Below are 13,720 nucleotides of genomic sequence, written 5' to 3'. Positions count from 1 at the left end.
GTCTCTCTCTCTATTTCTTTCTTTTTTTCTCTCTCTGTGTCTCTCATTATGTGTCTTGCTCATTCTGTCTTGATCTACCCTTTTCTCTCTCATTCTCTTTTCCCCTATCCCTTGACCTAACATTTTCTGTTTTTGCAGCATGCTATTTCAACTAGGCATAAATGTTTTATTTGGTCTCAGTTCCCTCCTCCTTGAAAACTTATCTAAGGGTTCTTAAAATAAAGAGTGATTGCATGCCTGATTTTCTTCCAACAGACCATAGCTGATCATAGAGGAGCAAAGAACTCTTAGGAAGCCAGAAATTAAAGCTGTGTAAATGACAATAACCCTAAAAACATTCCATTCACAATTTTTTCTTCCTTCTTCAAAATGGCACATACAGAAATATGATGTTAGAAACTTCTGCAGTGATCACCTGTTTTCGCAAAGATGATGAGCACAGAAAGACCTGATCGCCTTTTATTTATAATTGATAAACTCTCAATACACATGGTAAAATCCCCTCCACTCAGTTGTTGTATTACATTTTTTGTTTCTCTGCTATTTTTTAAATTTCAGCTTTAGAATCAGGCTTAATGAAATCAAAGACTCAGTTTTAGTGGATGCGGTTCGTTGGCTTTCACTATTGACTGACCATCAGTTCTGTCCTTGAAAGAAACACTCACCAAAAAGCTCCCACTCATCAAATTCACACCGGATCATCCACACAAACAGAGGTTCTGAGAACAGTTATGAACCAAGGACAGTCAGTACTGTAGATCTGTGCTACTACATAATTAAACATGCTTTGTGTTTTATGTCACACAAGCTTTTTTTTTTTTTGGTTTTGTTTTCCTCTCCTTTTCTTTTCTTTTCATCATGTAAGCCAGAACGGATGGGGAAAATAAGTATTTAAAAAGAACAAAATCTGTGTGCCTCAAACCAAAACAAGGGTTGTTCTGTGCTAAGTTGCGTTATAGTGCCAGCCACCTGCTCCAGTGCACTGCCCATCTGCCGAGTGGTATTTTTACCTCAAGCGTTTGCGTAGCATTAGCATAGGGTTAGCACAATGTTAGTGGCCTCAGTGTGCATGCAGCTGGCTATGTCAGAAAATGAACTCTTTCTTCTCACTGCACTGCTAAGCTCTTACTCATACTAACGACATACTTTGAGTTCACACACACACACACACACACACACACACATACTGATCCCTGTCCTACAGCCTAATACACAATGATAAACCGATGCATGGACATAAACACTGAACCCTGTATCCGCAGAGAATACACAGTTAGACAATATTAGACTCACACACAACACATACTCACACAGACACGCACCCACACATTGAGGCCTGAGTTCAAAAACTGTATATACTCAGACAAGCTAATCTCTCAGTAACAATATCAGAATATGCTTGATTCTTGGATACTTTTTTTCTAGACTAAAATGTATTGAAGATCTTTTCTTTTCTTTTCTTTTCTTTTCTTTTCTTTTCTTTTCTTTTTAACACGCCAATCCAGATTTCAAAGGTGTCAGTTGTCTAAGATTAGCTCATGAAGTGTTGAAACCAATCACTGATATGAAGTGCTCATGGTGTATGGATTCCAAAAATATTCGGCAGGTAAACAAAGTTGTGTCAAATAAGCAACTGTTGAGCTGTTGAAGAGCCTTGCTGTGTGACACGCCAGTGATGACTCACTGTGAGGTTAGGAGCGGTCAGGCTGAGGAGCATAGCACATATGAACTCACGGCAAATTACACAAAGTATACTTCAGGGAGGTGTTGTGACATGTGACAAACACATGTCACATCACATAACAAGAAGTTCTCACATGCACACAGATCAGTGAGGTGCCAAAGTCAATCTTCCCACCACACAACATTCTGGAGGGGGAGGAGCTTGATTGTCCAGTCAAGGGTGAGGGTATAAGAAACCCATGCTCACTCATTCTTTCATCCACTCACTCAGGTACACTTTCAGGTTGTTTGGATGATACACCATAATTTAGAACACCAAGTTATACAGTGACTCCTAGCTTTCTTGGTGTTTCATCATATCATGATTCTTTCTCTCTCTCTCTCTCTCTCTCTCTCCCTCTCTTTTTCTCTCCCTCTTTCTCTCTCTCTCTCTCTCTCTCTCTCTCTCCATCTCTCTCTCTTTCTCTTTTGGGGATGGTACATCGCATAGAAATTTGATGCTTATAATCCAATCTGACTGGTTTGTGCTGAGAACATTTATGGACCTTACCTATCATGTGACACGACACGACACCACACAGAGTCTTTGTTTGCCAGGAAATATGGCATTGGTGAGGAACCAGATCCAGTAAAACACGCTAGCACCTTGTTCACACTCACTGCTGGAGAGTGATGTTAGCATGTCCCCAGGCAAAACAGTGCCACTTTTCACAGCAGACTCTGTGCCCACCACGAATGTCAAGGATTTTATGTCTGAATATGTGAGAAAAAAACATGAGGTTCTCTCAAGTCAGGTACACAATACTATTATGTGCTCGCACATACACACACACACACGTGCGTGCGCATCCACGTGCACGCACACACACACACACACACACACTCACACACGCATATATATCCATAAATACCATCATAGGCATTTTGCTCATTCACAAAAGGAAATGATGACGTTGTACTATTGTGTTGAACATTCTCGGCTCAGAAATGATGAAACAGTTTGTTTAAGGGTTGTCGTATTGAGTCTGAGAGAGACACTGTGACAATAGTAAAACATTTGCCTTAGGTTCATGTCCCCCATCATTCTTTTAAATGTAACAACTACACCTTAGGAGAGATGAATGGAGTGAACAGGAGCTGAGAGTAAAGCAGCACTAGATGCCCAGATATCTGACAAAAACAACCTACAGCTCTTCACGTCTTTGTCAGATTTGTGCAGTCTGCTCGCTCTCTCTGTGCAAACAGGCAAACTCGCTTGATGTCTGTGTAACGATTCAATGATGATTTGGCCAAACTACACCTTTAACTTTATGTGAATGGACTTTCTGTTCTCAAATCAAGCACTAAATTACATGATACGCTTTGACAATGGTGCTGCTGCTTAGTTGTTGTTGCTGCCTGGTGGGTTGTGTGGCGAAGTCGCCCAAGTCCAATTCTATCCTGAGTAACAGGGTTGACACAGAATTGGTATTTTATTATGCACCTGAGCATGTGCCTGGGGAAAGAAAAAAATAGTTTGTGTGAGATGCCTCAGAAACTATATTTTAATGGAAGTGAGGCCGTATCCCTGATCTCAGAGGCTAACACGCCTGGACAGACAAGCAACCCAGAACAGCAGGATAATATCCCCAAGACACACTGGCTAAAACATATATATTTTATCTAAGCAAGCATGCAGTGTCAGGTTAATGTATAATTGGGTATTTCAGCCCAAAATATAGCAGTACCAGCTAGACATGGTGTTCTGTCAGTATGACCTGCTCAAAAGTTTTGTCTATAAATGCTACTATTTATGAACTTACAAATGTAAATTACTTTATTATGTTGTAAATATATGCTCTCTGAAGTAGACAAAAAGCAGTGGGGAAGATTATTATTCTATACTGCAGTATCAAGGCTAGCAGAAGATGTAGCTATTGGTTTTCAGAGTCATTAGCTGTGAGACGGCGTAACAAATGGGTCTTCAGTAGCAGAGTAGACAGCTCACAGATTGTCGCATGATGCTATCCCATTATTTACATGTACAATAATGTTTTTCATGCATTCCATCTTTATTATGCACCATTTATATGCTAATCTATCCCATGTTTTAGGTCACAAGCTCTTGCCTATCTCTGTTACCATGGCAATTACTCATTACTCATTCTTTTTCTTGTATTTTGTAGAGATCTGTCTGTTGACGAAAGGGAGACGCACGGCTAGTGTCCGGGCTGACACGTACTGTCGGCTTTTTTCTCTGTCCGTTGACCACTTCAATGAGGTGCTGGAGGAGTACCCAATGATGCGACGAGCTTTCGAGACTGTGGCAATTGACCGTTTGGATCGCATTGGTAAGGCTTAATCTACCTCACTTGCTCTCTCCTGGACTAGTGCCATGCCTGTGCTCTGTGTTCGCTTTGTTTTGTCTTTCTTCACTGCACTTGTCTGCCACTGAGCTGCATGATCTGCATGCATGCTACCTCTCTTTCTGTTTTGTCTGTCTGTCTATCTATTCATCTTATCTATCTTTACCTATCTGTCTCTCTCTAACTTATGTCCTCTCTGTTGAGCCATATTACATAAGGTTTTTTTAGTTGAAAAAGAACCTCTAAATGAATGCGATTGCTCGTTCTAAACTGACTGGGCGTTAAGTAAGGCAGTGCATGTGGCAGTCCTGTGGGGGTTCAGGTCTCCTGCTTGTTTTGATTTGGTGACAACCCCGACTAGACTGACTAAGAGCGAGTGAATGGAGGTTAAATTTTCATCTGCATGAGCCTCCATTCCATTCGCCAGCACACCTGGGTATGAGCAGCACCCCACCCCTAACCCCGCCCCTAACTATGCCCATTTTCAGTGAGGCCCATAAACCGTGGCCCCAGCTGAAGTGTAGAGTCAGGAGCCCTTAGAGTCAGGGCATGAACAAAGTACTTGACTCTTTGTTTAGGCCAGGTTTTTTCTTTGATGTGTTATAAAGAATTACTTTAATATCTCTTTTTCCTGATTTCAATTTTTTTTATTGTTGTTATCTGTTTTATCAATTGCACATTTGGCCTCTTTTTTCTCTATCTTTCGCTCTCTTTTTCTATGTTACTCAGCACTGTGCTTGATTTCTGTTTTTCTGGGGAAATACTTTTTCCTTGATACGCCTATTTACTTTTTAATAGGTTTTGCTTTAAACTTTCTGGTTTTGAATAAAGGTACTTACAGCTATTCCTTGAGTAATGTTAGATACAGTATATAACTTGCTCTGTTGTTGATTTGTATTGAAAAGATTTTAGGCATGTTTTGGTAGCTCTTCTTGCTCATATACAAACACTCATAATTCAGCATGGAATCACCAGTTCATACAAAACTCCAGCTCAAATGTTCTTTTCACCAGTTATACAATTTTTACATACCATTTATAAAATTATCCTCAACTCTTTCCAAATAAAGTACAGCCAAATTATTAAGATATGTCAGAAAATGTTCGAGTTCTATAGATTTATATTCATATCTATGCACATATTTATTTGTAGACTTATTTGAATGGGGTGCAGGAGGGGTGATAGGACAAGCACAATTTTTCTTACTAATTGTACTTTATTTGGGAAAACGTATGATTTATGCCCTTTATTTATAACCTTTTAATCACATCTCCACATGTCAGGTACCCATGCTGAACACACGTATAGTAATTCTCAGCAATGATGTCTGAAACTACATGTTCTTTTAACTGTCAACTCAAAACAGGATATTGACCCCTTTAGCCCACTGAAAAATCGTATTTAAATAAACCTTTAAGCTATATAATAACTATGGGGATGCTGGCCAAAAATGATAAAAATGATGAAACTTGTAAAATTTGATAGGATATAACTTGAATATATAGTAGTTCTCCAGACCTCATCTAAACATTGGTTGAAACTATGAGATAAATGACATATCATATATTTGAATTTATCACAATTCAAATGTGAGCATGAATGCATTCTGAACATTCACAGAACATCAACTGATGTTTTGCATCATCAAACAATTTAGAGGATTTTAACATGTAAATATTAAGAACCGTAAGCAAAAAACAAAAAACAAAAACAAAACAGAAAACCCCCCTGACTTACATGTTTCACATCACACTACAGCCAGTAAGCAATGCATGACTTACATTTTGTCATAGCAAAAGGTAGAGATATCTGAAAAACATTGAAAAGCCATGGATATAAGGAAATGCCATTCAGCATTCTTGTGATCTGCATCTAAAGAGCAATTGATTCAGTTACTAACATAGCAGTTTACAACCTCATAGATGAAGATCTGATGCTTAGACACGTAGAGCAAGAACTCTTTATTTGCTAAACAATGTTATCAAACACTGATGAACAAGTATTTGGAGGAGTGACATGTAACATTTTGTCAATGAAAGCGCTTAATCTTTGGTTGTAACACCCCCCCCCCCCCCCCCCCCAAATATCTATAGATTTTTTTTATTGTTTGGTTTTTATTAGTTCCTTTTTTGTATGTTTGTTTGCCATATTAGGACATCTTGATATTGAATTGCTTTGCATCCATCAAACTGATGCAATATGATTGTGACTAGCAAGTTGCAAACAAACAATACCACACCAGTCTTGGTCTAATTAGACCAACTAGATAAAAAAAAAAATCCATAAGTGGATACAGTATGTCATTCTGCTGGCTAAAATACTCACCAAATATTTAACATTTCTCTTACCATTCTAATTGGCTTTTGGAGTAACCATTACCCATAGCCCAGTTATAGCTCTAATCATAAATGAACCGAATTGGTCCAATCAATCCCAAATCCCAGACCAAAGGGGTTTTGTCTCATACATGGGAAAATATCAACTCTGTCATGATTGGTGCTCGATGTACTGTCTATGGACTGCATTTGGTTTAATGCTTGTCTCGTTCTTTGAAACCCAAAAAGAACAAAAAAGAACTATGCATTTATCAGAATGACATGTTTGACAATATGATGTATCTATCTTTATCTAAAAATTATTTGACCAGGAGTTCCTCTTGAGATGAGCACATCTCGTTTTCAAGAGTATCCTGGGCGTCCATTAAACACCAGGTAAATTCTTCCTCTTGATCCCAGACTTCCCACAAGACAGCCGACCTACACCCTAGCACAGAATGGGCTTATTCAGCAGTAAATTTACTTTTAAATGTGATGTTGATCTGTTGTCATGTAAAGTAAAAACATTTTTATTTGATTTAGAATTCCATCATAAAACAAGGCAACAGAGATTTTTGCTTTCTACCCTTCTTTTTTTGGTAAAAGTAAGTAAATAAATAAATAAATAAACTTACATTATAGGTGCATGCCTGCCATGCATTCACTCCTAAAATGCAAGGTCTTAGTTAACAACAAGTTGTAAAACACAGCAATTATACTGCTTGATGTTCTCTATTTAGTACACAGTTTAATGTCCATTAGTGTTGATAATTCTCTGGTCTCTTGACTTCCGAACTGTATCATGCTTTTGTCTGCTGGTTGTCAGTCTATGTAAGCATAAACCCAGAGATGTCTTTTATAGCTATCATTATAGATTGCCCACTGAAAAGATTGGGGATTCTATTCAACTGTGTCCGCTCAGCTAGTAACAATATGAGTTTTAGAAATCCTCTATTGCATTTTTAAGGATAAAACAACTCACAAACCTTATGATACTGACCAATACCTTTAGAAAAGTAAAGTGAGGAATATCTTCATGGCTCTCTAAAGCAGAATTGGGCAGGAATATTTTGGTCAGTTTTGAGAGAGAGTAAAAGAATCATGTCTGCCACCAGAATAGGGGCTTGTGGTCAATGGTGGGGTTCATCACACCTCACACGTGCTCACACCCCGACTGAGCTTCCTCTTTTAATTCACTAACTGATTTAAGTGACAGTCTCTTAGCTTATGATATTCTACTTTTTTCCATCTCAGTTTGTCGCAAAGACAGATCACTGGATAACACTCTTCATGGGGTTGCTATCATTATGCTACAATTAAACACAGAGGTACCATGCAGAATGCTGTAGTTTCACATGCATTGCATTATCACAGTAAGCGCTGCAATATATTGGTCATTAATATTTGCAATCTTGAGAAAAAAATGTTCTTGAGAAAAAACTGGTCATTTATAAAATTAGGCTGAGGAAGAAAATAGCACTAATGATCTCTTTGGTCATTCAATATCACACCAAATTGACAGCCAGATAGTCAGTTATCATTTGAAAGGTATAGTATGCAAGTAGTAGAAGATATGTTATATAGGAAGATTCAAATTGCTGCCTCAAATTTCTGTGTTCAGTCCGGGTTGCTGTGAAAGCAAAGAATGTTCAGAATGTTCATTTTCTTTTTTTGTGGGAAAATGCTCAAAACTATGCTCACACCTTAACATCAGGATATGCCATTAGAACTTTTGTCTATATGTCTCCAGTGTCAAATAAATGAATAAATACATAACGGGTCTAAAATCGATGTCAAATTGCTAAATTTTTTTTTTTTTTTTACTTTGTTTTTTATCTTTCTCCAATCTAACCTCAAAGGTGGCATCTTTTTGTTATTTTTTTTTACAGATTCCAAATACATTTGCTCTCCCATGTAAATGAAAATTTCAATTTGTTTCTCAATTTGTCCAATGATTGAAAATGTCCTGCAGAACATGGTAGATACTGGATTGGACTGTTACAAGTTACAAGTCCATTCCTTTCTACCCCTTCCTGCTGTCCCTAAACCCATCACCCATGTCAATAACTCGTTTGTGTTGGACTCCTCGTTCACAGAATACAACTATCTTCCAACCATCTTTTCAGATGTCATGTAAGTCTGTAGATACAACATGTAGGCTTTGTGCCCTAGCAATAGACAATAGCCTCTTGTTCATTCTAACTGTATTGTTTTTGCCCTGTGCTACAGCTCAGACCACAGCAAAATACACATTGTAAATGTTCAATACTGAAAGTTATGAGTGACAAGCTGATCCTTTTAGAATACACCCAACACCACATCGAAAAAAGGGTATGATCAGTCCTACTTGAGAGATCTGTCAAAACGTACACCTTGCGTGGCAAGGACATCGCCGAGCTGGAAAGTTGTGTTTATTGCTCGTGCCTGTCGATGGTGCTGATGTGTTTGGATATGCAAGGGCTTGTTCTAGCATTCAGGAGTTCTCAAGGGAGCCACGCTGTCCTTTTTGTGAGTCTGCTAACATCACGTACTGTCCCACTGAATAAGACTTTTCTGTCACAATGAATCCCAAGAGCCCAATCTGTCAACACACTTACACATTTTTCTACTGTAAGACATAGTGGTTGGCTTGATAGTGAACTTACTCTTGTGGTTTATTGATTCTTAGAATCTATTTTCCTGTGATCTACTTAAATAGAAGATATTTTAAGCATGAGTGGAATGCCATATTTACATTATTGACAACACTGAATAACAAACTTATCTGTGGACTTCCTTTATTTGGAAACAGCTGAGTCATCCTGACTTTACGTTGTGCAGATTTAAAATGACAGGCCGACAATATTGCTCTGAATGTTATTTCTGAGCATTTGAATCATCTGATTTTAAAGAGTGTATAGATTATGCTTCAAACAATCTAAACTGAGCTGCAGCCTGAAATGAATAATGCAGCCATGTCTGACTAAAAGACTCAAAACCTTTTTTAAAATTTATTTAAAAATACCATGTTGCAGCCACTCACAGCCTTTCAGATGTTTGCCTTAGTCTGAAATAATTTTATTTCTTTTTTCAAAAAGTGGTGCTTGCTGTCAAGTGGAGCTCATATTTTACTTTTGTGAATTTTATGCCACAGTCCTCTTGAATAACCCCAAAATATGAGTTCCATTAAATAGTATCAGCATCTACTCAAAGAAAGAAAGTGACCAGTAATCTTTCTCATATTTCAAATAATGTCAGCTATACCACTTTTAAAAAGGTAATAAACTTATCATTACAAAATATTCAGTGCAGAAATTGCTTTTGTTCTATAGGCAAACAGCAAATATGGTAAAGCTGTCAGCTAGAGTACAAACAGCAATACTGAATGTCTCATTGTTTGACTGAGTGTCCAGCTCTGCTCCACTTCTATATATGTGGTGATGGGAACTCTCGTAGTGAAAAACAGTTACTGTATCATCATAAGTATTGTGCTTTATGATATAGTTTGGAGACTGATTTTGAACAAGGTCTACATTCACATACAATGTACATAGAAACTTCAGCCTGACTGGCTAAGTATTTTTGACACTAACCAGCGAATTGTTTTACACTGAAATTTGGATGAACATATTTTCTTGAGGACCACAGTGTGCCAGCTCTTTGTTGTCTGATTTTTCTGATGTTGCCTTGGTAGTTACTAAACAAATTAACCAGTCCCTAATAGTTTGCACAGCTATGTCATTCTAAATTGTAATTGTCCTAAAATCACAGCTGTGGCTTTTTTGTATTAGTGTAAATTAGCATATAAGTTAACATTAAATGACTGATAGATAGGTCCTTGAATCCATGAGCAGAAGAGTGTAATGTTTTCAGATTAGTTCACAGTTTTACTGTTACTTGGTTAATAGTTAACTGGCCTATTGTGTTAACAATTCTACTTTTAAAAAAACTGACAATAAACCATAGTAACAGTTTACTACTTATTCGAGCACCTTCTCTGCAACACATTTAGGAACTAAAGTAATATAAGAACTCTATGACAATACACAGAAAGGGACACCTATTAAACCAATGTCTGTCTAGCTCTTCTGTTCACCTTGAACAGTGAAGGTTGCACAGCATGCACCATAAACAGAACAGCAAGGTAAAACCGCCCCCATCCCACCCAAGGCTATGGCAGCCAGATTGATGGCCAATCGCTTTTAAGCCTTAACGCCTCAGAGCCTTACTCAGTTTCTGGCACTGACAAAAGAGCTCTGTTCTAGACTGTGAACAAAAGGTCAGCAATCCAAAAGAGATCCTGAAATAAATCTACACGTTCCTTATTCATAGAGGAGAAAGCATGAGTGATACCTTGAGGTTCTGAAAAAGTACTCAAAGGAATTAAATCAATTCGACAAGCCAGGACCACATTTGAAAATCAATTCCTAATTATTAATGTTGAATCGCTGTTCATAGTTTTGCTAACCAGGCCCACTCATGACATTGAGTCTTATCTGACCCAAGCTTGTCACTGAATGTGATGCCCCCCTAGGCACTGTTCCTGTTTGACAGCAGACAGAAACAGCTGAATTTACAGCAACCCTCTGTCACATCCTCTTTTCACAAGAAGCCAATATTTCTTGTGACCGTTGAGCAGCATTCCTCTGAGTTGATAATGCCATTTGTAGCCCCTAATTAACCATATTATAAAGTAGGATTGAAACCACAGGGAGACAAGTTGACAAAATCATTTTTTATCAGCCACATTTTTGGTGTTTCGGTGTATAACACAATAACATCACAAGGCGCTGGCTATACAAAGAAATGTCTTACTGATTCTCAAAGAACATCAAACATAAGGTTGAATATTTGGTCTCTCACTTAAGGGAGTGAAGCTGTCACTATCGTCAGTAGCAACACCTTCTTAGTCTTACGCTAACATAACCTTTCAGACCTTGACATTGAGCTTGGTTAGTTGATATTATTTAGTAATTACTAAGAATATATTCGAAGATTTGCTTTGCCAATGTAGAGGATTAAGGGCAACAAATTCAACTGACAGACATGGACTAAAGACACTATTAATTGGCAGGTGATATGTTTCACCTGACTCCCTTCCCTTTGTGATTTCTGTTGAAATATGTTTTTTGTTATACTTCCTTTGTCATATTAGATAGTTCAAAGGTAAACTAGAGTGAGAAATAGACTTGTGGTTATGTGTTGTGAGTTGTCTGTAATGGTAGAAGTGTATATTCATTTAGTTCTGGTTTCAGTGAGTAGACATCTAATAGAAGAACTTTCAAAGAAAAAATATCCTGCGATGTCATTAACATTAAGCTTCAGATTGAAGTACTATTGCATATGTATGTGTTTTGGTGACTTATTTTAATGCCTTGGAATTTTTGGCATGTAAATGTGTATAACATTAGCTTAAGTCTTCTTGGACATTTCTTCTCCCCTTCACTATTTAACCCAACATCAGCCAGTACCATCTCATAGTCCTTTACTGGAGTCCTTTGCCACTATTCTGATGTTCTGAGATAAAGTCCACTCCCTCTCTATTGCATTTCAACAGGGAAGAAGAATTCGCTCCTGCTCCAGAAATTCCAGAAGGATCTGAATGCCGGCGTGTTCAACACGCAGGAGAACGAGTTATTGAAGCAGATTATCCGTCAGGATCGGGAGATGGTGATGATGGTGGACCGGAAGCAGTCAGTCACGGGGATGAACTCCACACCGATGTCTGGAAATTCCATCATTAATTCTCCGGCGCAACCACCTTTTGCCACTCCACTTGGCAACAATCAATTACAGCAGCAGCCCGCCCCCCTGAGCTACAGCACTTCAGCGACCATCACCCCCCCAGCCCGCATTCTACCTACCTCTACGCAGGTTGTGTCCCATGGCAACCTCAGCTCCTCCTCTCCCAGTCAGCAGATGCCACTGCAGCAGCAGGGAGCTATCATGTCACCATGCTCCTACACCACAGCTGTGTGCAGCCCCCCAGTGCAGACGCCTCTCGCTGGCCGAACGTTCCAGTATGGCTCGCCCACAGCCTCTCAACTGTCCCTCATCCAGCAGCCCCTCCCCGCACAGACATCAGCTTCAACTGCGACAACACAACAACAACAACAACAACAACAGCAGCAGCCGCAGCCGCAGCCACAGGTGCCGTCCCCTCAGAGAAGCGAGGTCCATAAGAGTGCGCAGGCCCTGCAGTCAGGCAGTCTGAGCCGGGACATACGCCACCTGTCTGCCTCACAGCCCTCGCTGCCTCATGACACCTCCATGGGCTCCCGGCCACACCCAACGTCTGGTGAATCTCTGACCTCCATTCCTCCGCCGGTGGGTCCCGCAGCAGCGGCCGCCCAGGCCCCGGGTTCCGTCCTGCAGGGCAGCATCCGCTCCACTGTGCCGCAGAGGGTCAACCTCTTTCGCCAGATGTCATCGGGCGCGTTACCGCCGGTGCGTTCGGCACCTTCTACTGCCCAACACAGGGATTCCACAGGCTCCAGGAGAGATTCGGCAGTCTTAAGCAGTACAGAGACCGAGCAAGACAAGATGCGTTTTGCATCAAATTTATGATCCCATTTTATTATCTGTTTTCCTTCTGTTTATATTTTTAAAATGATATGTTTTGATTCATTTTTATGGAGATTCAAAAATGGGAAAAAAGACTCAAGTATTTTTGTTTTTCTCCAAGTTCTGAAAAAAAAAACAACCTCATAGATAACCTGTACAGACTGCCCTTGTATTATATTTTAGACACATTTCCCTTCAACTTAAGAATGTATATTATACAAACATATACGAACAAATCCAACTAGAATATTTGGCATTGACAGTATATTAAAAGAAAAAAAAAACTCTAGTATAAACACCAGTCTTCCTTTCCAATATATATAAATATATCATGTCTGAAGATTTTTTTTTCTTTTTTTGATTTGGGGTTTCTGTCTGTTGTTTTGTTTTTGTAAATGGAATGCAACATGAAAATTCACAGTGACTTTTTGAATTTTTGATTTTCTTTTTTTATGTAGAGGAGACAACAACAGAATTCCTGGCACTCAGAGGTTTTGGAATCACTGTGGAACATCTACACACAATTGAACTGGGAACTGTTAAGGAAAAAAGCACACTCAACATATACCAGTTCAAACAAAAAATGTTGGGATAATTTTTGGAGCAGCGTTGAATTTGGGCAATAACGTCAGAAAAATCAATAGATGTTGGAATTTCCTCTGCAATACTTTATCTTCAGCAGTAATTCAGTGTGGTTCATTTAGACAGTGTTATGGGTCCAGCAGAAAAAATGTTCAACCTGTTTTTTTTTTTTCTTCTTCTTCTTTTTCCTCTTCCTCTTCTTCTTCTTCTTCTTCTTCTTCTTCTTCTTCTTCTTCTTCTTCTTCTACTTCT

General features: G+C 38.9%; 1 protein-coding gene across 1 annotated transcript in view; it reads left to right on the top strand.

Annotated features, from left to right (window-relative positions):
- The window catches only part of hcn1 (hyperpolarization activated cyclic nucleotide-gated potassium channel 1), a 61,444-nt gene extending 48,555 nt beyond the window's left edge, over positions 1-12,889 (top strand). Inside the window, exons 7-8 of the mRNA XM_030769194.1 lie at positions 3,849-4,013; positions 11,880-12,889. Coding sequence (XP_030625054.1) covers positions 3,849-4,013; positions 11,880-12,889 — 1,175 coding nt within the window. The remainder of the gene's footprint in view (positions 1-3,848; positions 4,014-11,879) is intronic.
- Positions 12,890-13,720: the final 831 nt, after the last annotated feature.

Source organism: Chanos chanos, chromosome 3 (genome assembly GCF_902362185.1).
Source record: "Chanos chanos chromosome 3, fChaCha1.1, whole genome shotgun sequence".
NCBI lineage: Eukaryota > Metazoa > Chordata > Actinopteri > Gonorynchiformes > Chanidae > Chanos > Chanos chanos.
Note: the sequence above shows the minus strand (reverse complement) of the source record. Positions and strands in the feature narration are given on the sequence as shown.